Raw genomic sequence first — 27,130 nt, 5'->3', positions numbered from 1 at the left:
CACAGATCATGCTCTTTCTTCTGTAAAGCAACCAAAGTTTTAATTTCATTTTTTCTTCTCCTTCCCACCACAATATCTGGATCTCTTTGATGAAGGAGAACAGGAGGAACAGTAGAAGGGGACGTGTGTATTTTTTCTGTAATGTTTGCCAATTTTAAAAACAAAATAGCAATAATTACAGCCCAGCCAACCGCCTTTTAGTTACCTTGACAACACATCCCATTCACCTTTGATGTTGGGAGAAACTGAAAGCTTGCACAGTACACTACTCTCAGACAACCACTGCACATGCATCGATCATAGGCCACTTCCTCAAACCCAGGGAACATACCACTCTCTTATTAGACACCCTCACCTCGGACAAGATAAACCTTTGCCGCCAGAAGCGACCAGAAGGCTTTCACTCCTTTGCCTCATGCTGGGAGACAGTGTTCAGAAGCATCAACAAAGGTCCAATCCCTACAAGGATCTATACTTCTTAAAGTTCTTGCTAGACAGGGAAAAAACACAGGAGGGTAGTGGGAATGCAAGCTCTCTTGTGGCACTGAGCTAAGGGTGGGTGGTTCTTTCATTGACAGCATTTCATTAAGCTTTTCTCCTTCTTTGGAGGTGGAGAGCAACCTCATAAGGTAACAACTAGGACAAGGTCCAGAGACGTAGAGGTAATGTCCTGATTCAACATATACATGGTATTAGGAATCCTGCTCCAATCCCAAAGAAGATCCTCTGCTCAATGTTTCTGTGCTCTCATGTCTATGTTGTTCTCCTGTTGTCACCCGTTATTCCTCCTTTGACAAAAATCCAGTACTAGTTATTGCCCATCCATCATAGTCAAAACAGTTGTACAGATTTTAAGTTTCTAACTTTTAAAATCGACCTCGAAGACAGTATTCATCATGAACCTTTGTTTGTGCACAATACACACAGAACACTGCAGCTGGCTAATTAATGCACTAAACCTAATTCGTTCATTATGATTGGTTAAGTAAACACTTGATTTTACATAGAAAAGCATTTCTAGAAACAATGCAGCTACACAAAATTGTCGCTTAGTGACACCACAGCCACTAGACTATCTTATGCAGATGGTCGTTATTGGGAGAAATCCTAGAAACATTATGTAATGAGAAAGAGATGAAGAGGCCATGGTATAAAAACAGTTTTTTTAGTCATTAATGGCACTATTCTGTTACTGTAAGTTACTGTAACCTAGCCACCCCGGAAGAGTTCCAGAATTCAAGAACACCCATCCTGCTATTGGCAGTCCACATTCATTGGCTTGGTAAGAGCTGATCGCAGCTCGTGGGGGCGAAAAACCCCTATTTCAGTGATGATTCCTCCAGTGATTAGATCTGCAGGGGTGACATCAAAGGCAGGGTTCCATACACCGATACCTGGGGAGAAAGTAGAGTAAAATACATCAGTGAGCACAACGTTTTGTAAGCCACGGCAAGTCTAGACCCCCCAAATACTCAAAAACACACAGGTTGAATTACAACGTACAAACGTATGCAAATATTTCTAAACCACTGGAATGACCCGCTGTGGCGCTGCCAGCATTCTATAGCTTCTCTACCACTACAGAAAGATAGATAGATCTACACTCTTCTACAAATGACTATAAAAAGGTACAGGAATGGCCATGTCACCTCTGCACACAATAAGCTTCCCCCCCACCTCTCCAAAATCAATTGCATTTTGCCACTGAAAGAGCAGTCTATCGGTGTTGCATCAAAGCGGTCCCAGGCCCTGTCCCAATAACAAAAAATATATAGATATTTTTTTAATGTAATAGCTGGGCATGCTTGGCCTGCTCAATGCTGACCCTTGTGCTCTTTAGTGCAATTAAATAAAAATAAAAAATATATTCTACTGGCTCGTTTCTCTTTACCTTGCCTCACTTCTTCCACTTCAAAGGTCTCTCTCAGTTTTTCTCTTTATCAGTCTCTCTACTCACTCACCCCTCTGTAGCTCAACTCTTCGTACCTACAAAGTGAACCTCAGCTTTCATTCCCATCTGCAGCACTCTCCTAGTCTCCCCACCTCACGTCTTCACCTTACATCACTGCTGTCTTTATTTCAGCGTTAAACCCCTTCTTTATCTCACCTACATCTGTTTACCTTATACCTCTCTACATCTCAGCTCTCAACACCTCACACTATCTTATTTCACATCGATCCTCTCCACCTAACCGCTTAATTTAGCTATTTGCTGCCATTGATTCACCTGTGCTAACGCTACTTCATCTCTGACTACCTTGCCCCTGTTTTGCTACCTCTTTCTCTACCTCCTTTCCTCCCTCTGCACCTTTCACTTCACCAGCTCTACCTCAGTGTCAACCTCAACTGTCTTTCTTTACTTCTCCATTTACGTACTTTATCTCTTTCCTTTCTACATCTCATCTCTCATTACTGGTCCTATCTTTCTATACCTCCTCTCATGTCACCCTCTCACTACGTCACCAGTCTCTCTAGCTTTTATCTCCTGATCCTACTCTCGCTACCTCATCACTTTACATGCTCACCTCGAACTGCAGGACTTTACTTCTCTCTAACTCAGTTCTCCTTGTATTTTACCTCTCCCCCCCCCCTCAATAGCTGGTGCATTCCATTTCTGCGTCCTTAACACTCCCCTCTTCCTTCACCTCTAGTTCGATCACTTTACTCCACCCTAAAACATTATCTATATACCCTTTTCTCTACCAACCTTTTGCCCGTGTTATGTCTGTAGCTCTTTTTAGCTACTTCACCTTTCCCTCTTTACTTTGTCTCTCCCTATTTCACATGTCTCTTTACCTCATCTCTATCTCCCTTCTCTCTCTGTTTCACCTTTCTTGCTTCACTGTTCTTTTTACCTCCCTACCCTTCTCATTTGTCTTTCCCCTCTCTTTCTCTTATCCAATAGAGTTGAAGGTCACAATCTAGGCAGAGAATTGTACACACAGAAAGAGGAGGGGTAATGCTGGGGGAAGTTAATTTAGGAGACAATGTGTATATCGTCAGCAGGCAGAGTGGTGACAATCCTCAGAGCAGTGCTAGGTGTACATTGGCAACAGACAGAGTAGTGACGATCCTCAGAGCAGTGCTTTGATTTTTTTTTTCTGTTGAAGCAAGAATGCCAATTGTGTAGGGGCATTTATTTGCATTACAAATATTTAGCAATTAAAGCTATCATTTAAGTACTGTGTGTGTGTGTGTATATATATAAATATATATCTCCTTAAGTAGTGCATTAAACATCGTCACACTTGCCTTCTCTTTCCTACAATGGAAAAAAATAAAAAATAGGTTAGTTAGACACGAAATTCTACATACAATATTGTTTTTGCAAGGGGACCCCCCCCCCGTCTTGTTTAAAGTCACTCTAAGTTATGTGAACCCCAAGAACCATGCTCTGCCATCCTGTTTGCATGTCGAGTGCTTTTGTGTGCAGTGAATGTGTAGCACACATATAAGTCAAAGTACGAGGCTACTAGGAGTCCATTTTGGATGCCTCCGATTAAGCATGGTACAGGATAGAGGACGAGGACAGCTTCTCCAGCCAGTGAAAATGTACTGCTTGCATTCAGATGGCTGAATGTTTGATACCAAGACACTGAAGTGATGGATGCTGTAGAAAGGGCTTCCCTTAAAAATTCAATGACGAGGTTGGCAAAAGATTGCGGATTAGTTCTTCCTGAGCACTAGCATTCAGTAGATGGTAGGGGTGGGAGAGAGAGAATCTGTAGTTTCGGTATTTCATTCTGAGGATATTTCAAAGCAGGACCTGCATTTTTGCCAGTCTCAAAATTGCTGCATCAGGAAGAGTGATGGCAGTCAAAGACTGCAACTGCTGAAATGAGTACCTGTCTACACCCAGCCAGGGATGCTATCACTGCCGAAGACGGGTGCCGCTGCTAATCCAGCTTCATTTAGCTTTCCCGGTTCCACTGCAAGGGCAACATCATGGCTCCAGAACTGAAGCGGTTACTGAGATTTCTGGTACTTGAACTGCAGTGTCAACAAGCAGATAAAAAACAGGGCCTAGCTTGGCTCCGGAATGAGCCAGAGAAGATGCAGAAGAGGCTCTGCCTGAAATTGAGACTTTGTTGCCAGAGTGAACGTGGAGATTATATATGTTTTTTTTTTTTTTACTGAGTTGCACAAGTGATCGGCGGTAGGGGGTTAAGGAAATGTGATGTAATCTGCACTTGTGACTAGTGGATGCCAATGAACACGACATATTGGGGACTGTTGTCATAAGATATATCCTGTAGCAGTAGAGAAAGAAAACCAACTGGGAGAAGGGTAAACTGATGTGGGGAGGGATTCAACTGCCTTACTGAGAATAAGAATTTATGTTACAACTGTGTAATTGCATTCCAATTTGCTTCTGTGGTGAGGTTAAAGTACTTTCTTGTACCTAAAAGATAAGTGTTGGGATGGACAACATGTTATTTTGTCTGTTGGTTGGCTGTTGAGTAGTGCGCTCTTGGCCCTCACACTACATATCTGAGAAACATTGACTGCTTGCCCTTGGTGCCCTGAGAGTCAAGTGCAGAAAGTGTTGTACTTGGCCCAGTGTGCAGAGCCAAAGTAGGACAGACCTCAGGACACCAGTGGCAAACTACCTAAACTATCATGGTTTGTGCCCAGTAGGCCCCGCCTGCCCTGTGGCCACAAGGACAGGTTACCACAATGACATTGGGAATTAGCCTGTGATGAACCTGGTAAATGGTCTGATAACACATCTTTATTGCTTTAAGTCCAGACTTTCTCATCACAATTCTTATATGATGAGGGCGCATCCCTACCATGGAGATTGCCCCTTCACTTAATAAAGTCTTCCCGGATGACCAAATCAGGATCTCCGTATTCTTTTTACAGTTATCTTTTTTTTTTCCCCCCCCAATACAACCCCCTCCTTTGTGTTCTAAGGTGCAATGCTTGATGACCACCCCTTCCCCATTCAAGTTATAATTATCTGACAAACCGGATGCAAAAGGAAAGTAAGTGCAATTTAATGATGAGGAAAACTGAAGCGCCTCCTCCATGCCTCAGTTTTTACTCTGTGAGAATCTAGAAATAAACCAACATCTCTCTTGAATGGGCGTTCTACAAATGCACCAGACCAAGGAACAGTTTGACACGAGTTACTGAGAAATACATATGCAGAAAAATGTGTGGCACGTGGAACAGATTGCAAGCTCTTCTGTGCCCAGTCTACAGCGATGAACACAATTGTGTTGAGATAGTTGGGTGGCTGCAGCACAAGTCAGTTGAGAAACCTACAGTGACCACAGCTAAAAATCCACAATATCCCTGGTAAGTCAGCCCTTCTTGATATTACATGGATCCTTCAACCCATAAGCTTCAGAAATAGGCAGAATATGGAAACACCTTAACATGGTAGAAGAATTTCGACATCCTGCTTGCAAGACCGGACAGGCACACTTAAAGACCCCCAAAATAAGAAAGCACATGGTTCGTTCTAAATACACCAGGAGGGTTGTACGCACAAACGCTGTATGGATAGTGACCTCCTGAGGAAACTCTTGGTGTGAATTTGTTTTTAGGGACTATGGTGTTATATTTGAAGCCAACAAGACACCGGGGCATAACTACAAAACTGGTCTTAACAATGCACTGTCAGGAAATATGTGAATGGAATAAGAAAGCATATGTTGGTATGAGTAAGCACTTAAAATAAAAACACACACACACACACACACTGAACACCATACGGCTTTACACCTGGAATGTTTGTTAGCTCAGTACCAAAAAAGTCTAGGTCTAACAAGAAGAATTTATTCGGTATCATAATCCACAAAACTGGCCACTCTTGCCTGTGGACTCAGTTGTGTTTTCAGGGCTTCATGGAATTCTGTCCTTGAACATTATTGCTGGATCAATTTCTAGTTATTTCTGGAACAGTGTATTAATTTTACAAAAAGGTTAATTATTGATTCCTAAATTATGGGTAATCAAAGATTCAAAATCCTTGAACGTTTCAGATGGTCTTCAGTCTTTAATGTGATAATTCTTACATCTTTTTTCAAATAGTTAACTTTTGTGCTTAATCAATGGTTAACTACCACAATTCCTTCGGAAAATGACTCCAGTGTTGCCTTCAATTCAGCAACCCTTTCCAGAATATTTCAGATATGCCACACTCATCTGCCTTCTCTAGGTGGATCTTTAAAGAACATCACATATGTTCTTATTGGGCACTGGACTCCTACTTTTCATAGGCTAGCTTCGCAGTATCCTCCTGGAATTCAGATCCTGAGAAGCCCAGTGATACAGCTGACCGTTTTAATTACACTTATATGAAAAAATATGTTTTTAGACAGCCCAACTGAAAGCACTGATGTCATTCTGGATTGTGATCACGGATGTAGTGTTCTAGATCCATTCATAGTTTTCTGTTGCAGCATTGGGCAAGGGCCATAAAACATTTTGATTTGATTAACTCAAATAAGCTTCTCTTGACAAACATCTGTGGGTCCTGACTCTGAGCGCTCTGGTTTGCTACCAGTGAAAGTGTTCTAAAATGAATTAATTCAGTATTGTTTATAAGACCAAACTTCTTCGTTTAAAACTTTGAATTTGACTCCTTTGGGCATGCTACAATAACTATTCCCAAATACAGAGAAGAGCTTTTCTAGACTGTAAAAATGGACTGGCTTGGACATGGTAATGTCCTGCTTAAATCAGATTGGCTTATTGCCTTCCCCGTGGTCCTTATGCTGCACATTCCCACCTGCCATATCATCTGGTATAAGGTGCTCAGAACGCATTATAGTTTAATTCTAAGGACAGGTGTCCATAAAGCGAAGTAAGGTGGTGGTTGTGGTGCTGAATTACTGCAAGAAGAGCCCAAATGAATTACCCTTTGAAGCGAATGGGAGGCTCTCAAACAAAATGCTATTTTGGAGGCCTAAAAATACCTGTAATATGGTTAGGTGTATAGTTTCTTTTCAATGGTGAACCCCTGATGCAGTAGTAAACTGCCTAGAGCAGGTGACGCAGATTTGAAGGGTACATAAGCTGTCACTATATATTTTGTGTATGTGTGTGCTTCTTCTCTAGCACAAAAATCAGAATCTTTGTTTCTGGATTTAACTCACAGTACCAGTGGCATTCTGAATATGTTGTAACTTTGACATTAGTTAACTTGGAAGTCCTAAATAAAAGGAATTGCAATAATAAATGTGTGAGATTACTGAAGTCTGAATTACAGTATTCATGTGATTCTGAGCTAGTAGATGAATGATCTTTCTCAGGGTTTGCAAAGTGAAAGTAACTGAGTGAGAGTTCTGTGATGTGTGGTTTGAAGGATAGCTTTGAATCAAAAATAGCCCCCAGGTTCTTAACGTAAACTGATGGGACTGGGGGAGCAACCTATTTCAAGTGGCCAGCAGTCATTTGACCAATAAGAAGGAATGCCAAAGATCAGGACTTCACTTTTATCTGTGGAGAGGCACAAGAAGCTGCTGCTCATCTGCTGTATAACTGCACACGGGCAGTTTTTTCAATCCATCACATTCTTGAAGGAAACAACAGTCCGTTTTATAAACGGAATAATCAGCATATGAAAATAAATAGATTTCAAAGGAATGGATTAATGCCATTAATGGAGTTCGACTAATATTAAAAGAGTAGGTCTTAAAGCTGAGCTCTGAGGTGCCCCAATGGTTAGATATTTAAAGTTTGACATAGAATGTTTAGTATGTTTCATCAACACTGCTTGAGACCAGCGTCATAGCAGCAAAGCAAGCCAGGTAAGGGCCATGCCCTCAACACCAGTATATTTAAGGTGCTGAGAGAGAAATGAATGGCACACTGTGTCAATGGCCGTGGACAGATCCAAGAGGATCAATGCATCTGAGCCACTATTTTAGAACTAAAGCCTACACGACTACCAGAGTAATTGCTGTAAAGAACTTGTTTTCTTTGATCAACAAAGTGGCGAGCTTACGCCGCTCTCAGTTTTAAAAACGCAATAAAGAAATTGGGTGATAATCACCAGAACACAGGGTGGCGAGTTAGGTTTCTTCAGAAGACAGGTGACAATTGCCTCTTTCCTGGAAGGCGACACGAATCCAGAATCGAAAAACAGATTACAGTAAGCAGTAAACTGTGGTGTCAATGTATTATACAAAAGTTTCATGTCGTCTGCAGGGCGTGGGTCTAAAGGCGAACCCAAAGACATTCTTTGGCATTTGTTGCACAGACCTGGTCTTTTGAAACAGTATTAAAAGAGGATAAACTATTACTACTGGCGTTAAGGACACACAAGCTTGGGTGAATTGTATCTTTAGCATAAGGTTGAGCAACTTCTAATTTAGTCTGAAAAGTGGATTTGATAGCTATTGTATCATGGAACTAATTAGAAATAGTTTCAAAGGGATCCTGTGTATGTGTTGATTGAGAAGAGTCAACCCTGGGCACGGTCAAATCTTTGACAATTGAAAAAGCAGCTCGGGACATGTTAAGTGAGTCATTGTTTCATGCCTGTTTAAAGACCCGCTTATAGTTTCTGATAATCATTCTATTTTTATTTTCTTTGCATAGGTTTCCCTCCAAATGCATTTGTGTTTTCTGCACTGTCTCTATGCTTTTGCTAGCCCTCCTGTAAACTACCGCTTGGCTGGAATAGACTTGTGACGGTTCCTAGATTTAATTGGAACATAAGAGTAAAGTGCAGAAAGTAATCCAGCCATTAATTTCGGATTAATCATTTTCAATATTATTAATGAGCTCTGGGGCACAGTAGTATCTAGCGTTAGCCATATTTGGTCGAGCATAGACCATGGTCTGTTTAGGAAATATGCTTTACTGCTTTTAAGTATATCGCTAGGAATAGTAATTGTAAACAAAAATCGCCATGTGATTGGGTCAGGCGACAGCGACAATTTTCGAAAGATTGCAACTTTCTGATTTGGTAAAAATAAGATCAAAAGTGTAGTTACATGTATGTGTAGAACCTGAAACTAGCTGCTGAAACCCTAACGCTTGACATGAACCTTACAGCATCCGATAAATTCACTCACCCTATCTTCAATGGCAGTAATTCATTCTGTCAGCCCCCCTCCTATGTATCTGTGAATGAACCAGAATACAGGCAGGACAAGCAACAATTTAGGTTGTTGAATGGCACGGCATGATTTAGCTGCAGTGAAGTATCTATGGTTTGCAACGCAGCAAAACTCTTTAGAAAAGTAGCATTGCATAGCAACAGGTAACTTGCACCAGTTTTACAGAGGCATCCGTTTCTAATACCGTTGGCTCCCTTTACAGCTATTGCTGGCTCTAGGGGTGATACAGTGGTTTGGCCAAATACAAACTGTGATTAATGGACAGTAGCGTTTCCAAGAAATGCTATTTGCTCAATCGAACCTCCAAGATGTAGAGATGAGGTGGCATCAGGCAGGCAGGCAAATGGACACTGACTGCATAAGCAATGCAGATTACTTATGCTTTGGGTTGTGTTGAGACTGTTTTTTAGGCAGCTACGTAGATGTTTCCTCAGTTAGCTAGACAATAATGAACACACTGATGGGATTCTTTTTTTTTTGGTTTACACATGAGGGGGAAAGAGGGGTTACCCAAAGATCAGGCCACTTAATGACAATGGTTACTGCCCTCTCGACCCAGGCAATGACAGCCCAAATGTAGAAGGGGCATAATCTGTAGTGGATGTGCAAGCCCCTCCCCCCGCATTTCAACATAAGGGGGAAAGGGGTCGCAATTCCAGCTTCCTCAAGGTAAAGTGTGTGAACGTCGCCATATCTAGGCTTCTGAGGAAGGAAGGGAACATCAATTTAGATTTTTCACATCTGCTCTTGGGCACGTGAATGGTAGAGTAGACTGGAATCCAGGCTTGTGCCACCCAAGTTGGCGGTCGCTTTTGAGTGAGGCTGCCAATGTACATCACAGACACTGAAGGCTGCACATCATCTAGCTTCCTCTAAAACAACAGTTTGCTCAACAGACTGGCAGAGATTCAACAAAGTGCCCTTTGATGTAGTGGCAACTCTCCTATCAGAGTAAAAATTTCCCTTCAGTTTTTCCAACTGAGATCTCCATATTTTTAGAATATGGCCTCCTGTTTTGACCTTCAAACGTTTCACCTGAGCCACCTTAAATCTGCCCCTGAAAGGGCTGCGTGACAAGGATATGAAATGAGCACTCAGATATCGCCCCTGGTACTGTGAGAGAGTCAAGTGTTGAAAAGAATTAGTTGATAATTCAGCTGGAGTGCAACAGTATTGTGGCCTCAAGACACCAGTGGAAAATGAAATCCTTTGTCTTGATGTTAATTAGTGTTGATTGTCTGGCAAGCAATTGCAAAAGGCATCAGGATTTATAGCAGCGCTTCCCAAACGTTTTGGAACCACAACCCAATTTTAAGAACAACTTTTTGCAACCCACCTAGCTTTAAAGACATTACAAGAGGCTGGGCCATTTCCTATTACAGCAGTAGACGTGATTTCAAAATGTTGTGAATTAGTAAAATAACATGCTATTTACAATTTTTGTCTTCCTATCTAACAGAAATTGTTTGTAAATGTCATTACCTTGACCATGCCCTTCGATATATCTTTCTCAGACTGTGGCCAAGATATTAAGCTGCCCATAAAAGTGGCGGGTGGTGAACTGCACTGGGAAAACGGTTCAGAGTGGGCTGCTGGCTTGTGGCATCTGTTCACTAAAATGACAGGGTTTCTAAAAATCTTGGTGCTGATACCAGTGATTATAGCACATCTGAAAAATCCCTTCTGCAGCAGAGTATGGGGTAAGGCCTCCATTTTTGTGTTAAAATTAGTTACGTTATTGGCCCAGAGCCAACACCAGGTCTCAAACCAGGTTCCCCAGAAAAGTTGTTAGCTCTGGCTATTAGGCCACGTCCATATTTCTCAATTTAAGTGTGAAAGTCATACACAAGTGGGGTGATTGTAAATGATTACATGTTGTGAGCACATTATCTGTTGAAATGGCTTTGAGAAGTAAAAAAACATCAGTGACAAGTACTGGAAGGTTCACCGGAGTCTTGCTTGGGAATATTTGCAAGGGTTTGTTTTGAAACAGAACTTAGGGACATAGTTCACCACTGGTGCTGGAACAATTTTCAGAGTGGGGGTGCTGACATCAATGTTACATGACTTAAGTTGTAGGAATTGTGAAAAATACTATCTTACCACATAGTGTAGCAAATGTATTCAGCAACGGAGTGCTAAGAGTGTAGTATGTATCTGGTGATGGATTCGGAGCACACTGTTGCAAGTAAGTTACTGAACTAACGTGCAATAGTGTTCTGTCATTTACAGACAGCACATTTTCTATTGAAAGGACCATTAGATTTGTATAGACAGTTTTACTGATAAAACTATATAGAAGGAAAAATATAAAATGCTGAAATAGAGAATATTTATTGTTTGCGCATCAGCAAGTAAAGGTGCCTGGATTTGTTTTGACCCTTTTAAACTACTTGTTTCCAACACACAGAATTACAAAAAAGTGCTTATTTTTTTCTTTCCTAACTACTGATGTATTCTGAAATGTGTAGAGTTTGTTTACAGGTATTTAAATGTTGTTGTGTTACAAAAAAATGACTTCTTACAGCTTTTCCTTTCACACTCCATGTATCCCAAGCAAAACTGTCACATAGTTTCACTTTAGACCATCCTCTCATTTTGCAGCCAGAGAAAGAAAAGACCAATCCTCATGTAACAAAAATAAGCAGCATTTTGTCAAAATGTAAAGCCTGTCATTTCACCTATGTCTCTGAAGCACAGCAAATGGGAAAAGATAAATGCAAAATGTAAAGGAACCTGTATTGCTCTTTCGTGACTCTCTAGAAACTGCTTGGCGACCTACAGTTTGGGAAGTACTGCTGTATAGCACATTATCATTTTTCTGTTTTTTTTCAAGGAAGAGCAAATACATTATTCAGTATCATCAAGATGAATGACATTGCCTGGGTTCACTATAAAGGTATGTGCATCCTACAAAATAAATCCTTTATAATGCAAATAGAGTAATTCGCTGGAGTGAACATTTCAGATATGTGTGGAAAGGCCTGCTCTATGCAGACAATATTGGTATCCCCTAAGTAACTACAGACAAACGTCTACACTGCAAATACATCAATAGGTTATACCATACACCAGTATCGCTAAACAGATTAAATTCCTTGCACAGTCCCCGGTCATAGGTGCCGAACTCCATAGGCTGACTTCATGTACTTGGCATGACACTGCCTCCTGGTACAGCCGTACTGGTGGGAGGTCATATCAAATAGCAGAGCAGAATATCTAGTTGTCCCCATTAACTGCCCTAATGAGCTATCTCTAGACAAAAGGTGGTGATTAATTTGTTATTCACCAAACGCAGGCTGGCCATTACCTGGTTGCACACCTTGATCCTCAAGGTCAGAACCTGGCTCTTGGATATGACTAAGAGCTACACCTTGACAGAAGGATACAACTTCCTACAGCCGAAAGATCACAATATTTGGGGCTCAGTCAGGAAATATGTTTTTAAGACTACAGAGGACTCATCACTAGAACTTGATGCACAGCTGTGGAGTGAACAGGGTTGGGACATGCTGGGATGAGGGAATAACTACTTACTACCTGAGAGTATACCTTTCTTGTGCTTGGGACTATATATGGCCAAATCCAGGAAGGGGCTGGTATGCTTGCCTTGTGCAATGTCAATTAATAGTCTCAGATGGTCATTTGATTATTAGACATTTTACACACTGTGCAATCATGTGGTTCTACAATAAATATGAATGTGGATAGGGTATATTTTTGTGAATGTGGAATTTGCTTTGAGTTGTATTTTGCAAAATATCAGTTAGAATAAATAAACTCACAGAGTAGAGCCATCCATGGAAATCCATCTTTTATTCTGAGAAAAAGTGAAATGCCATGTTTGCTCTCATACACTTTGATTACCCAGTCAATGGTTATTGATTCCAGGTTTCACAAAGAAATACATTTGGCTGTAGGGCAATTCGAAGTAGGATCTTTTTTGTCTTTGGCCCCTTCTCAATTCAAATTCTCCTGACTTACGATCAATTCACCCTTTAGCTATTCTTTTAGACATGTTTTTTCTCCAGTTGTTCTTCATCATACCTGATTATGTAGGAACTTTGATGTACTCTAAATGAGTATCGTTTTATATTTTTAGAGAAAATGTTCTCAAGCACCACTTGCTTGCTCACAATATTTCATGTTTTGTCTAATAAATACAAGAAAATTATTATATTGTTTTGGGTTTATGACCAAATTATTTTCCATGAATTTGAATACTGGGCCAGAGTCAGACAAGGAGGATATTGTAAAACTACTTTCCAAAAGCCGTTAAATTCCTTCTCAACATCCATCTCAGTCTCACCTAGTGCTGCAATCAAGCTCCACTCTCTAGAACTATATATACTTTTTCCCCTCACTTCGAGCAGTGTTCATGCTCCCCTCTCACGTCCATAAGAGAGCCTAGTCACAAGCTGCATTCAAGCTCTACACTGCCGTCTAGCCTATGCAGGCGGATCATATGAAGCAGCGATCAAGCTCCTCTCTAGTTCATACCAGAGGCACACCTGGTGCTGCAATAAAACCCTGCACTCCATTCTAGTCCATATCAGAAGCTCACCTGGAGCAGCGATTCGGACTCCGTTCACATCAGTCAGCTCCTGGCTGGGGCGTTCCTCTATCACAATTTTGTCCCCTTCTTCAAGGCTCAGGTCACATGAGGTTGTGGGGGCTGCCACATAGAAGGGTATCCCATGGTGCTTTGCAGCTATGGCCAGCTGATAGGTTCCCACTTTGTTGGCCGTGTCTCCATTAGCCACAACCCGGTCTGCACCCACGATGACAGCTGGAAACAGCAAAGTGGAGAGAGAAGAAGAGAAGAGCGGATGAGGAGTAATATAAAGAATGTTGTACTCATGCACTGGCTCTTAAACTGCTAATTCACGCAAAGCCTGGATCGCCACAATGTGGTCACAAGATTGGCTCTGTGCACATACTCCTACTTTCAGTTCAGAACTGATTGAGAGTGAGAACCCACTTGTTCATTTGTTCAATGATTTCCAAATGTTTTAATTAAACTTAAACTGAGCATAGTCTTTAATCATTTATTCCAGGGTATTAGAAGAAAGTTGAAACATGCAGATCAGACAACAGCTGACACGTGTTTCACCCTCGATGGTGAGTCCACATAGGGCTTTCTCAAGGCATTAAAATATTCATATATAACAGAACATCTAATGATGTGTGGTCATTGCAAAATTCATATAGAACAAAGCATCATGTAGTATTTGATCTTCAGTTCTGGGTCACTAGAGCGGTTTCTTCCGGGGCGACAGAAATGACCACTTCAGGAGGGGAGGGGAGGGGGGGGGGGGGGACTGGGACATCTTTTCTGGATTTCAGCCTCCCCAGAAATCATTGAACAAATGAAAAAGTGGGTTATCACTCTGAATCAGTTCGGACTTTTCTCTCTAAGGGGAGGTGTTTGTCCATACCCCCTGTTAGAGTTCCCACCACTAGACTCTTTCAACCTCTAAAGGGCATTTACACAGGAAGAAAATCTGGACCTTCACTTTCTCAGGTTAAAATTTGCTACTTTCAGTTCAGACCTTTACACTATTTGGACCCAAAGACTAATGCCCACCACCATGTGATCGTCACCAGAGTCCCATCCCAGGTAGAATATCAAGACTTCCTGCAAAGTGAGGGCATTTGGGCAGTGACTGTGCCACCTCCAACAAACCTCATTCCAACTGTCAGAGGTTCTCAGACACAGAAAGTAACTTGTCTTTAATGTCCTCTTTTCAGCTGTTTAAAGGGCAAGGAGCAGCACTGGAATTGGAGAGTTTTAATTTGGCTTTTAAAAGTACACAATAGTAAAATATCCCTAGAAGGATTTTAAAACCAGCATGACCCTCAAGTGCTCCCAGTTCTTTCAGACAGTGAAACAGTGTCTCATTCCACCGCCCCCCTTGCTTTGCTGTTCCCCAGAGATTCGAAGCTATAGCAACCCACATGTAATTGCTTGAACTGACTTTCTAGCAGACACTACCCAATTCTATTCCACATTACTAGTTTTGCTGACAGTTGGACTGCACATTGTTTAAACGTGAAATTTTTATTTTATTTTTAAATGTAACTATGGGAGCCAGTCCATAATAAACAAGCATTTGCAATGCAACGGGTCTCGCATTTCACCAAGTTAGAGCTATTAGCAGTTGTAAACTCCCAACCGGGCTTTTCTTGCCACATTAAATGGAAAAAAAAGAAGCGCGATCGCGCTGCTACAGTTCACGCGTAGTGAAACCTATCAGCAAAAGTGCAATTATCTACATAACAGGCAAAAGTGCAATTAACTATGTAACAGGGTCGATATCATGCAAAGTGCTCAACTTCCGCCAAGCGAGATCACGCTACGAAAAAAGATAAAAAGTAGTCCACAAACCGGACGGATAACAGCGAGCTGCGCTCGATGAGGGCTAACCACCGGAAAAGGCATGACGTATGCATGCCTTCCATTAATAAAGCAAGCAGATTTTAAAAGTCAAGCCCACGAACCAATGAAAGACACTGACGTGACATGAACGGGGCTCCAAGACCTTTTCTAACTACTAAAGCATCTCGCAAGTGAAGCGCATGCAACGCAGGCTCGACCCTAAAAAAACTTCCTAAAAGGGCTCTCCTTGTGCACAATGACGGACTGCACAAGCGTATTAACTCAAAGGTAATCAGAGGCTTATGTCACACCCACCAGACACAGCTTTCTCCTTCATTGCCAAAGAGGCCATGCTGTCTGCGACAAGTGTGGATGGGATCTTCTCATAAACCAGCTCGTATGCAGTCAGCCGAGCCCCCTGGTTGTAGGGCCGCGTCTCCGTGCAGTACACATGTGCCAGACAGCCAGCAGCATGCAATGAGCGCACCACTCCTGCGGATGTGAAAGGAAAAAATGAGTCAGTATGTTAGGCATTAGCAGTCATACAAAACTACGCAGACTTTAAAGTCAAAGAAGCTACAACATTGTACAAACACTGCTACCAGTATTTTGGAGGGTGGATCCCAGCAGGAGGCGTTGCACTGCCATAGTGGCCCTCCTCCATCCGAAGAGATCAGAGAGGGTCAACTGCGCAATTTCACTTCTGCATTCATTATTTAAAAACAATTTAAGCTCATGCAGTAGTGGAGCTCCCTATGCTTCTCTCAGGGTCATCCAACAAACAAGAGCTGGTGCTCTGGAGTGGAAGAAGTAAGAGCAATATTTCAGGACGTTTTCTCCATGCTCTAAGCGTTTTAAAAGGAAGGTGAACGTGGAGCTCTTCTCTATGCTTTTGTTGTACAGATCATTTACCCCACAGGCAAGCTCTCAGGCTCTGGTGGGTTAGCATATAGGGGATGAAGTGGGAGGAAGATGTGGACTCTCTTCTCTGCTTGCGTCAGGGCTGTAGGGGTTGTCAGTGCGCTAGTGACCCAGGTCTCGGAGGTATCCTCCAAAGGGTAGACTGGTTGGCGAACCTTTACACCCAAGTAAAAGGCAGCCGTTTCAATGGGAGGTAATACCTGGAGAACAAGGAGGAGGATCCTCAAACTCTCCTCATTGATCCTGCTGTACTGGTAAACCGGAATTCTACTTCTGTGTTCATAGCACTCACATGAGGGAGCCATACCTCTATGCTGCCATCAGACACATTTTTGTGTTATTAATCAGACACACAAGGCCCCTCCAAAGCTTTTGAAATACGTTTTTGGAGAGTCAAAAAGAGCACAGTTTTCCAGTGTACCTGGGAAGCAGCGCCTCCTTGAAACCTCCAGTGTGACTCACCTAGAGCAGTCCCATAGCCAGCTGTGGCCAGGGAGCCGGTATTGCAGTGAGTCAGTATAACAATGTCTTGGTTTGGGACTTTCTGCAAGATGTGCTTTGCGCCGTGCTCCCCGATCCGACGATTATCCCCTATGTCCTTCGTCAGCATGTCTTCAGCCCACTGAATCACACTAAGGTGGATGCAAATGAAGAAGTGAGACCTTTATGAGAATCCAAGAGGTGATACCTGCTGCAGCAAAAAACAAGCAGATGGGTAAGGAGAGAGTTGTTGCAGAGAGAACAAGACGAGAGGGGAGAGCAGCTACAGCAAGGTCGGTGAGGTGAGATTTCTAGTGCATGCACAACAATGGTAGACCTAAGACCTCCCACAGTGGGAACAAGAGAAGAGATGATATCTGGTTCAGCAAGAGAGAAAGGAGAACATCTGTAGAAAGAAAATGGGAATAGATGCAAAGGCTATAGCTGAAACAGACAATTAGGGCTGTGGGTGACCATTCACATCTCAAACTGCCTCAATCCTGCAACCCTTTCAGAAAAGTTGCAGTGTCAGGAAATCCCCTTCTGACCATGTACAAAGTTCTGCTGCTTTCAGAAAAGTTCACGTTATAGGAATACCAGATACATACATAAATACTTTGCCCCTGTAAGTCATTAAACTCTGAGTATGGCAAACCTTTAAAATATATTCATAAATATGCTGTACGCATCCAAAAACCTGAGGTAGTGCATGGGCAGCCGATCCAAATGGCAGCAGAGGTAAGGAGTTCGTAGATGTAAGGCCAGAGACAGGGCGACCAGAAAACCATTTGTAAAAGAAAGCAAAGAAACTGCACTACTTCAGCATGACGGTGGTGAGTTTTGCTGAGGATACAGCATGAGGACAAGACAGGATCTGCTTCCTCAGACCAACTACAATTTGGCAGAGCGATAAATATGAGGCTGGGGGACACAGAGTCCTGACAACAGAAATAATGTGATATACAAATGTAGTTAGAACCTACCGACTCACATCTAAGAATCAACACCAAAAGACCAAGGTTGAACTTGTGTAGTGGTGGGGTTTACAGAAAGAGGACACAAAGATGGAGTATGAAGTGTTTGTGGGTGTACTAGATGGCAGTTGATTCCATAATAACCAGTTACCTGTTCTGAATGCTCTCAGAGGTTGTGTCCGGCTTCTCAGCTTCCTGCTTGACAAAGGTTGTCAGTTCCATGGCAGCTCGAGCCATGTTGACGGCAGTGGGACGTGAGGTAACAAGGTATGCCAATGACTCCAAAATGAAGGACACCAGATCATCTTTCTTCCTCTTGTGACTGTGGTGCAGCTCTACGGCTAAGCTGAGGCAGCCCACAATAGCTATCGCTGGTGCGCCACGCACCTGAAATACACCAGAGTCCCGTTTGCAGTCTGTATACTAGCTCCCAATCTAGGAGCTCTTCAAACCATCTTCAACCACCCCATCAGCACTCTTTTCCAAACCACGACCGCAACCCATACATCTTAAAAACCAACAGCCACTCACATAGTGAGTGCACCCTACAAGCGAGTCCCCCTCTCTGCTTACCTTGTAAATTGTGCATCCTGAAAACCAGCTCCCACCCCAACAATCTCTCAGTCAACAAATTAGAACTTTCTTGGTCATTTTAGATTTCGAGCTCCAAACGACTGGTGTAAGTAGCTTACTTAGCCATATGATCCCGGATGGTTTTATGTCAAGTAAAAGTACCTTACACAGTTCTGTTTTTCAGAACTGTGTGCGCACTAACATGGAGCAAATAGATATAACTGGGAAAGATACTCACAGTAGACAAAGGAAAACCAGATTTTCTTCAATTACAACAAAATTATGTGGTCTTAAAAATGTAATTGACAGTTGTTGCCTTTATTTCACAACATTTATGTATACTGGTCATACTTTTTGCCGATGAAAGTTATAATACATATACTCAAAACTGACATGCCATTTAACCAAACATTCCAATACTTGAGAATACACATGTGGGCGATTTATTTAAATAAATTTAAAAAAAACTGAGGTGGGGGTGGGTGGGGTGAGTATGAGAGTGTTGTCAGCCAAGAAAGCCATTTATGACTGAGGCTCCAAAAACCTGGTTACAATATCCATCATCATCTGCTACAAGAATATACTAATGCCTCTTAAGATTGGACAGTGCTGAGATGGGGGATCCGTCCAAGTTTGTGAATTACACCAATCTGAAAGTGAAACACTGAGATGATCATTGTGCCACTAGAACTTGGCTGTGGGGAGTGCAGAAGCAGGGGGATGGTGAGAAGGCAGCTGCCCTTGACTTTGCCTGTGGACTGTGCAGTTTTAAAGAGCGTGAGTACCCAATCTTTATGTATTAGAGGTGAGGTCCACCCGGCTGCGGGACGCATGATTTGTGCTCTGTGCTGCCAATACCATAGCAGATCACAGCAGGCCCAGATACGGCAGTCCGAGGCTGGCTTGGTGCACTGAAGGAAAGTGGCCTGTACCAAAGCTGGTGAGACTGCAATGCAGGTCAGGGGGTTGATCTTCTGTGCCTGACTGGACTCTTGTAGGGTGCCCTACTTGCCAGAATGAAGTTGGTGGAACACAGAGGGTCCTGGCTTCTTCAGGCCCCCAGCTGCGTACCTGCCAGTGGAGTGGGGCATGGATTACCCGCCTAAGTTGAAATGCACCTTGTCCTAACACTGAACTGATGTGACATACACTGACCCAAAGCAGCAAGCTCAGACACTGAACCTGCAGAGTTTGTTATGACAAGATTTGATGGCAGATTATGCAGGTTTCAGTGTCCTGTTTCCTGCACTGACAAGTGTGGAATTTAATAACATTTCTACTTGTAAATTGGACAGCTTGCTTCTTAAATCTACTTATCCTGAAAAAAAATCTGCGTCTCCCTTTGGTGCCATGTCATGTGGCAACAAATGATGGCAGCACTCTCATTATGTAAGAGATCTGATAAATAGTCTCTCCCGATTATGCCAGGGCTACTGCGATAGTATGGCTTGAATACTTGTAACTTCAATCCCTACTATAGCAATTTACTTAATTTGCCACCTTTCCGCAGATCTATAAACTTGGGCTGGAGGAAGCAGTAAGCAATAGTTCCAGGGTTGGAATGCCTTAGAGTCTGCAAACCTACTAACTTGCATGTTTTAAGGATTTTCACCAGCTCTTCTCCAATCTTTTCCCATAATGAAAAAGGTTGGAAATGTACTCCTGACAATGGCAGATATAGATGTTCTTCCAGGGTTGGGAAAAAAGTGGTTCAAGGGAAAGTGAACTTGTAAACGCTCAATAGATTGTCACATGAGCAAATCTATACATGCATATTTGCTTGTGCTAAAATACAGTTCATAAATATATTCTAGGAGTTACGATTTCCTGGTCCACTTCTGTAAGTTCTTATGGATTCATGAATGCTACTAATTCAAAAACATATACCATAAGTGCACTTTTGTGACTTTCTTTAAGAATTGGGTCCCTAATTAGATCCTTCATTAACAAGGATATTTTGTTTATATAATTAACTTCTATTTCTTTCTCTATCAGCTGGCTTTGCTGTGAGTGATCACATTCTGCTCTTCCACAAGGAGCATATTGGCACACAAAGTAGTTTTCTTCAGTGCCAGAAACTACTGTGGTAACCAATGGTGTAAAAACAACTGGAGGGGGCTTCCCTGCAAAGAACATGGAGGGCCCACCTCCCCCATACTCACTCAAGGCAGGTGCTGTCCTCAGCAGGTCCCCTGGAGGGGGGCTACAATGCCTTTGGTATGCCAGTGGAGAACGTTTTCTTTTTGCCAGTGTTTGTTACAATGGATGGTGAGGGTCTGGCAGCTCCCACAGCAATAAAGTGTTACAAAAGCCATGTCAAAACAAGACACGCATTGACAAACCCAAAAGACTCAGAAAAAAAATGGCAGATCAGTCGGATTTGCCAGTGCTTGTTTATTTTCATGCTTCCCATAACCTTTTTGAAAATGGCTACACTGATTTTCAATTAGGAATATTTTTTGGAAATACTAGCATGCATCAACACATTTCATTAAGTGACACTTCAAAGAAATAGCATCTCAAATTTCATAGTAACAAAACGTTTTTTCCTACTTGCATTTTTTCTGAACATTTTATTTTGAAAGCAAAGAATCATCACTCTTGCTTACAAGTTTCTGCGAACATTTGCATCTAATCAGAAAGCATTCTGGGACCATTATACTTAGCCTCATACTGCTAAACTTTTCAAATGTGTGTACACTTTCTTTTTTGTTTTTTTACTCGAACCACTGTCAGTAGTGCAGTGTGACCGTAGAATGCTTATTTACAGAGCCCACCCTAATAATGAAGCTTTTCATAAATGAACCACAAATAGAAGTTCAAACAGCATTAACATATGGACACACTTATTACCTCAACTGTAGAGAAGTTCTCTTCTTTGTAAACTAGCAGTCAAAGGGTTTGTGCAGCAGGGGTTGGGCCTACTAGTCCCAAGGACAAAATAGGCATGAAAACTTGTTGCCCATGACCCCAAACAATATGTCCCGGGCGTTGGGCGAAATTCCACATCCCTGTGCACTGAACTTAGGCTATGTCGCTGTATTTGAGAGGAGATGCACTGAACAGCTCAGTGAGGCTTCAATTCTGTCTTCCCTTTCTGCAACTGAACGCCTAAAGCATGACAAAAATAACATGCATTGGCAAAATCAATAGGTCTCTCCTTTGTGAGATCTGTTGCTTTTTTTTGTCTAATTGAGTGGCATTGAATGGAATGGGAAGTTTCCTAATTTGCCCCTGAGCTGCCCTATAGCACTTATGATGCTCCCAGACTGCTCCCTGAGAATATGCAAATGCATCCGTAAACATAAAATTAAACAAAAAATGCCACTTGAAAAAGTTGTGCTATACGTGTGCGACCTTGAACACCTATTCTCTAAGGTGTAATTTAATAAAACATCAATATTAAAAAAAAATACTTACAATGTAACATCTTTATAAGCAATATGAAAATAAATTAGAGGTCTTATTCTTAAAGTTCAAAAGCAGACCCACAGGTGTATGTATGTCCTTACATCCCAACCAAGAACTGGTGATTTCAGTCTACTTCCACCCACGCATACCTGCCAACATTTTAGAAGAGGGAGATTTTATAAAAAATAAATCGGTGAATGTATTTACCCCAATGACTGCTATTGAAGCAGAGGCAACTTCAGGCAGGAAACAGCCAAAATAAAGCCATTTTGCTTTCAAAAGTAGGGAGGATCACACGGGAATCGGGTCTACTGATCTGAATAACCATGCAGAGCTGCAAAGCGGTGGCAAAAATCAAAACCTTAATAAATTATGAGCACTGACATAATCAAAGAGTTTAGTGTTGGTATTCTGATATAATGATAATGTTGTAATTCTCACCTCATCGCATGGCACATTAAAAAAAGATGTTTTTTTTAATGATATATATATTTGGGGGGGGGGGGCAGCAAATACATTTCTGAAGCATCCTGACCCTTGGACAAGTATCTATTTTATAAAACTACACACACACCATACATACCTACAATCAAATAGTTTGACACTTGCAAAAAAAATATCCACTTAAACTGAAAGGTAATATGGAGGCAATTATTTGCTTTTCACTGTTCCTAGTTTGTGATTTTCTATTCTTAAAATTTAAGACTACAACAGATTAACTGAACAGTTGATGCAGCAAACCGCCGCAGAGGTTAGAATGAAGAATCCATGTCTTCATACCTGCTAATTCAAACCATAACCAGCATTAATTTACTAAAACAGTCTGATCTTGAGAAGACCATTTCCTTTAAACACACACCTAAACGAGCAAAATCACAGTTCTCCTTCGTTTTCAAAAAGCAAGTTTGTAACGGCCTGCTTACGGTGTCATCACCAAGACACCTGGCGCTCTAGTTCTTGAATTGAACTATACGGCGTGGAATGGTTCTACGCCGAAAAACGCCGTTCTCTACACGAGTCGCACGTGACTCGGAAATCACTCCGAAGTGGAAGCTCTATAGCGAAACGAAATCGCCACCCCTAACCTTCATCAATCGGATGGTTTCCCAACCCTGTTGCACATTTGTGACATCTTCATAGACACTGGCGCGCGGCAGCAGCAACTGATTAAGAACTTGCAGAGAGCCTCGACTGTAACGCAGCGACTCCAACGCCATCTTTTCAGACGAACGCGTCAGTTCCGGTGATCACTGCAAGAGCCATTTTACCTGGGTCCGTGGCCATCTTGGGATTGGATTGTTTCACTATTGGGGGACTGCGAGCTCCGATGCCACGGTTGTCGCTTGTAAAACAATTTAAATGGTCAGCATGTACTTTTTCACTTTGGAAATTAAAGCAGACCCAACAGTGTTCTACTGAGCGTATTTGTGACGGCGACCCACGTACCAGCGTTAAAAAACGTTCAGCACCATAGCCTTCAAATTATTAAATCGCACGCTCTTGAAGCGTTGTAATTCACATAGCGATTGTCGACAGCGTACAACTTTTTTATTATTATTGTGTAACCGGTCCCCGTCGTTGGTTGGATCAACCTTCCTCTGTATGCTTTATTTTAACAGCAGCCAATGAAAATCATGGAAAGCAAAAACTACATGACCCAACATGAGTCATATCACGTGCTAAACCATAGAGGAGGAAGCATATAAAGTGTTGCATCACACCCAGCCACTCCTATTTCTTTGCTGCTTCACAGCCAGATAAGTGTGATTTATTTTTTCTATTGTGGATATACTTAAATGTGTTGGAGCAGGCTTTTCCCCTCCTTATAAGCGTCCTTTGGAACGCTTTGCCATCAAGTGGAGTGGGAGCAAGGGAGCGAAGACTTGCGCTTCCGCGCAGTCTTTTTCTATGCCCGTGAGGTTTTTCTTTCCTTTCTCTCCTCTCAGGTTTTATGACCCGCGCTCAGCGTGAGCTCGTTTTATGGGTCTACGCTAGTTTCTTTCTCCCCGTTTCACTGCGTGTGCATTCAGACGCGTGAGTGAAGCCTTCCTCCCTGGCCGCATTTTGCTTTTCCCTCCCGGGCCGATTATTTTCTTAACGCTCGGTCGGAGCGTTCTAACTGGGTGTGTCTTCGCGCTCGCTCGGAGCGCTCCTTTTCTTGTTTACTCTCCCCCGGGGGGTCTGAATCAAGCGCTCGTACCAGAGCGCGTCTTAGGAATTTTCCCTTTTCTTCACAAGGGCGTTTATTGAGGCGCTGCCACGTGTGTATCTAGCGCTCCTGCGCCATTAACCTCCTCGTCACGGGGACGTGTTAGAGGCTCTGCCTCTTGAAATCAAAGCGTTTTTCAATGCCTTTAAGACCCTCGTTAAAATTTCCTCCACCGGCTCAGCTCCCATCTACGCCCCAGTGCTTGGACACTGGGGTTGAAATAATTCTGACTCAGGCTGGGCCTGGCTTAAGGGTATTAACCCTTTCAGGGCAGCTCCCTCCACATCTTAAAAAAATAAATTTTGTGTTTATTGCCCTGATTTATTATTTTATTAATTTTACTGCTCCTCTGGAGCTCACCTCTGCTGGGTCTCAGTATGGCTGGCTATGATGACCAAGCCGAAGAATTGTACTATATGGATGATACTGCTGGCTCGTTTGACCAGGACTTAGTGTATGCTCTAGATGCAGGGGTGCGTCACTCAGTTAATCAGGCCTTGGCTCAGGCCATTCAGCCCATCAAACATCATCTCTTGGGCTTGGTCGATCAACAGGCTTGGGCAGCTCCAGTGAGCGCCTCTTCTATGGGAGATCCTTCCTTTGCGGCAAGCCCGCAACCTGAAAAACAACTTTCTAACCCACATGCTGCTTATAAGGAATATGGCAAGAGAGCATGATTACAATGCAGGCTCACAAAAGAAGGGTGTGGATGTTCCAGCCTCTTCATCTTCTTCCTCTGAGCCTTCCTCCGAGCAAGAGGACTCGCCTCCTCGTAAACGCAAGAAGAAAGCTCACCACCAGGAGGTTCCTACCCCTAAGGTGTTGACTTTCGAACCAGAGGACATCGTGCATCGCAGATCTTCTCTATGGTTACCGCCCCCTGAGGTGGCGGATTATGTAGAAGCCCATATTAGACATGTATTTGATAAAGATATTCATTCTAGATTAAGGTCTGAGTGTCCTAGACCTGATTTTCCATCCAAGGTTACTGAGACTCCAGAGTTGGATCCTACCCTAGTAACTTTCCTCAAAAAATCTGCTAAGGATCCGAAGAAGGGTATCGATCGCGCCTGGCGTGGATGCCAAGATAAACTTTTAGACATTTCCGGACCTCTTACTAAGATCCTCGAATTAGCCTTTCAAGCCAAGGAATCGGGTGATCCTATTAACCCAGATATTCTGGTAGGCTGGGCTCAGAAAGCTCTATGTTTCTTAGGCAATGCTAATTGCGCCATCTCATCTGAGCGACGCAGATCGGTTTTGATGAAGCTAGATCCCAAACTGGCGGACCTCGCTGCATCAGCATCAGGCCCCGTGGCCCAGGGTTTACTTTTTGGCTCGCCATTCATGAAGGAACTTTCTAAGTTTGTATCCACCTATGCCAGTCTAGACAAGGCACAAGGATCCATCCGGAGAGTGCTACGTCCACTTTTCAGAGGGGCCGGACGCTACAGAGGGCATGCCTTCGGCCATTTAAATCAACAAGGCCCCCAGCGTGGATCCTTCCAACAAGGAAGAGGGGGTTATCAGAGCTACGACTCCTCCTCTTCTACCTTCTACCCTTCAAGACCTAGGTACGGTCGAGGCAGATTCCGCAGAGGGAGATCCAAGGGACAACAATCTTTCTCCCAAGAGTCGGGAGCCACAGGTGAGCTTGGTCTTGAGTTCAGAAGTGATTTTGGGGGCAGAACTCAGAAGTTTTTGGAGAATTGGCGTCTAATTTCTTCAGATGCTTGGGTCCTAGAGACCGTGCAGGGGTTCAAGATAGAGTTTTACGAGTCCCCTTATCAGACATGCCTTCCCAGGCAGGGATATTTTTCCCTTCAAGAACACAGTCTTATATCCGCAGAAATTTCAGCTCTGCTCAAGAAGGGCGCCATTATCAGAGCTCCCCATCATCCGTCAGGTTTTGTCAGCCCAGTATTTCTGGTCGACAAGAAGGGTGGCGGCTCGCGCCTAGTTCTAAACTTTAAAGACTTCGACGTTTTTTTGCTATATCGTCATTTCAAAATGGAAGGTATCCATTTACTGAGAGATGTTCTCCAAGAGGGAGACTGGTTAGTCCGCTTAGATCTAAAGGACGCTTACTTGACCATTCCTATTTTTCCTCCACATCGGAGGTTCCTTCAGTTTTGTTGGGGGACCGAATATTACAAGGACAAGGTGCTCCCCTCTGGTCTGTCCTCTGCCCCTTGGTGTTTCACAAAAGTTATGCATCCAGTAGTGGAATTCCTTCGATCCCAAGGGGTCAGGTTAATCATATACCTAGACAACATCCTAATCATGGCCCAAGATCGGGACCTTCTGTTAAATCACCTCAAATGGTCAGTGTCTCTGCTCCAGAGTCTGGGTTTCATAATCAATGCCCAAAAATCCGTTCTGGCCCCCTCTCATCGGATAGATTTTCTGGGATTCCAGATAGACTCGTTGCAGTCTCTTCTGATTCTTCCTTCCGGGAAGATCCGTTCAATCAAGAGAGAATTGAAGTGTCTATTATCCAAACAGACTGTTTCCTTGAGAGCGATTGCTCGCATGGTGGGCCTGCTTTCTTCTTCGATTCAGGCGATTTTCCCGGGTCCCTTGCATTACCGAGCCCTTCAACGATTGAAGATTTCTCATCTTCAGAAGGGACTTCGTTATGCAGATCAAATTCCCCTGTCAGAGGAGGCCCGTGCAGAGATGCATTGGTGGCTCGATCATATGGAAGCCTGGAACGGCAGAGCCATATTCAGCTCTCTCCCGGATGTAGTGATAGAGTCTGACGCCAGTCGGTGGGGCTGGGGAGCCCGGTGCGGATCAGTGTCCACGGGAGGCAGATGGTCCAACTCGGAGTTGAGTCTCCACATAAATTGTTTGGAACTCCTAGCAGGCTCTTTTGCAATTAAGAGTCTTTCTCCCATCAAAACGAATTGTTGTATTCTACTTCGCATGGACAATATCTCGGCAGTGAGATATGTCAACAAGTTGGGGGGAACTAGTTCCCGCATTCTGGCGGAGATAGCCAAGGAATTCTGGCACTTTTGCCTCCAGCATAGAATTTCAGTGGTGGCGGAATACCTTCCCGAGGCCAGCAACTTAGTGGCCGATTGGAACTCTCGTCACC

At 43.0% G+C, this 27,130-nt stretch overlaps 1 protein-coding gene across 1 annotated transcript; it reads right to left on the bottom strand.

Moving 5' to 3' along the window:
• Positions 1-14: 14 nt before the first annotated feature.
• MRI1 (methylthioribose-1-phosphate isomerase 1) lies at positions 15-23,061 on the bottom strand. Its single transcript, XM_069230443.1, has 6 exons — positions 22,904-23,061; positions 17,986-18,221; positions 16,843-17,012; positions 15,775-15,951; positions 13,645-13,869; positions 15-1,394 (listed from the first exon to the last, which is right to left on the bottom strand). The coding sequence occupies exons 1-6, from the start codon at positions 23,033-23,035 to the stop codon at positions 1,255-1,257; spliced, it is 1,080 nt and encodes a 359-aa protein (XP_069086544.1). The 5' UTR covers positions 23,036-23,061; the 3' UTR covers positions 15-1,254.
• Between the last annotated feature and the right edge of the window lie 4,069 nt (positions 23,062-27,130).

Source organism: Pleurodeles waltl, chromosome 4_2 (genome assembly GCF_031143425.1).
Source record: "Pleurodeles waltl isolate 20211129_DDA chromosome 4_2, aPleWal1.hap1.20221129, whole genome shotgun sequence".
Classification (NCBI taxonomy): Eukaryota; Metazoa; Chordata; class Amphibia; order Caudata; family Salamandridae; genus Pleurodeles; species Pleurodeles waltl.
Note: the sequence above shows the minus strand (reverse complement) of the source record. Positions and strands in the feature narration are given on the sequence as shown.

What these genes read in the sequence shown, in the direction of transcription:
- MRI1 (XM_069230443.1), bottom strand. Translation starts at nt 23,035, where the DNA reads ATGGCGTTGGAGTCGCTGCGTTACAGTCGAGGCTCTCTGCAAGTTCTT. An exon ending in GAAGGAGAAAGCTGTGTCTG is followed by an intron (nt 13,870 to 15,774) that starts GTGGGTGTGACA and finishes TGCTGTTTCCAG; the next exon opens with CTGTCATCGTGGGTGCAGAC. An exon ending in AGTCCGAATCGCTGCTCCAG is followed by an intron (nt 1,395 to 13,644) that starts GTGAGCTTCTGA and finishes CTTTCTCCCCAG; the next exon opens with GTATCGGTGTATGGAACCCT.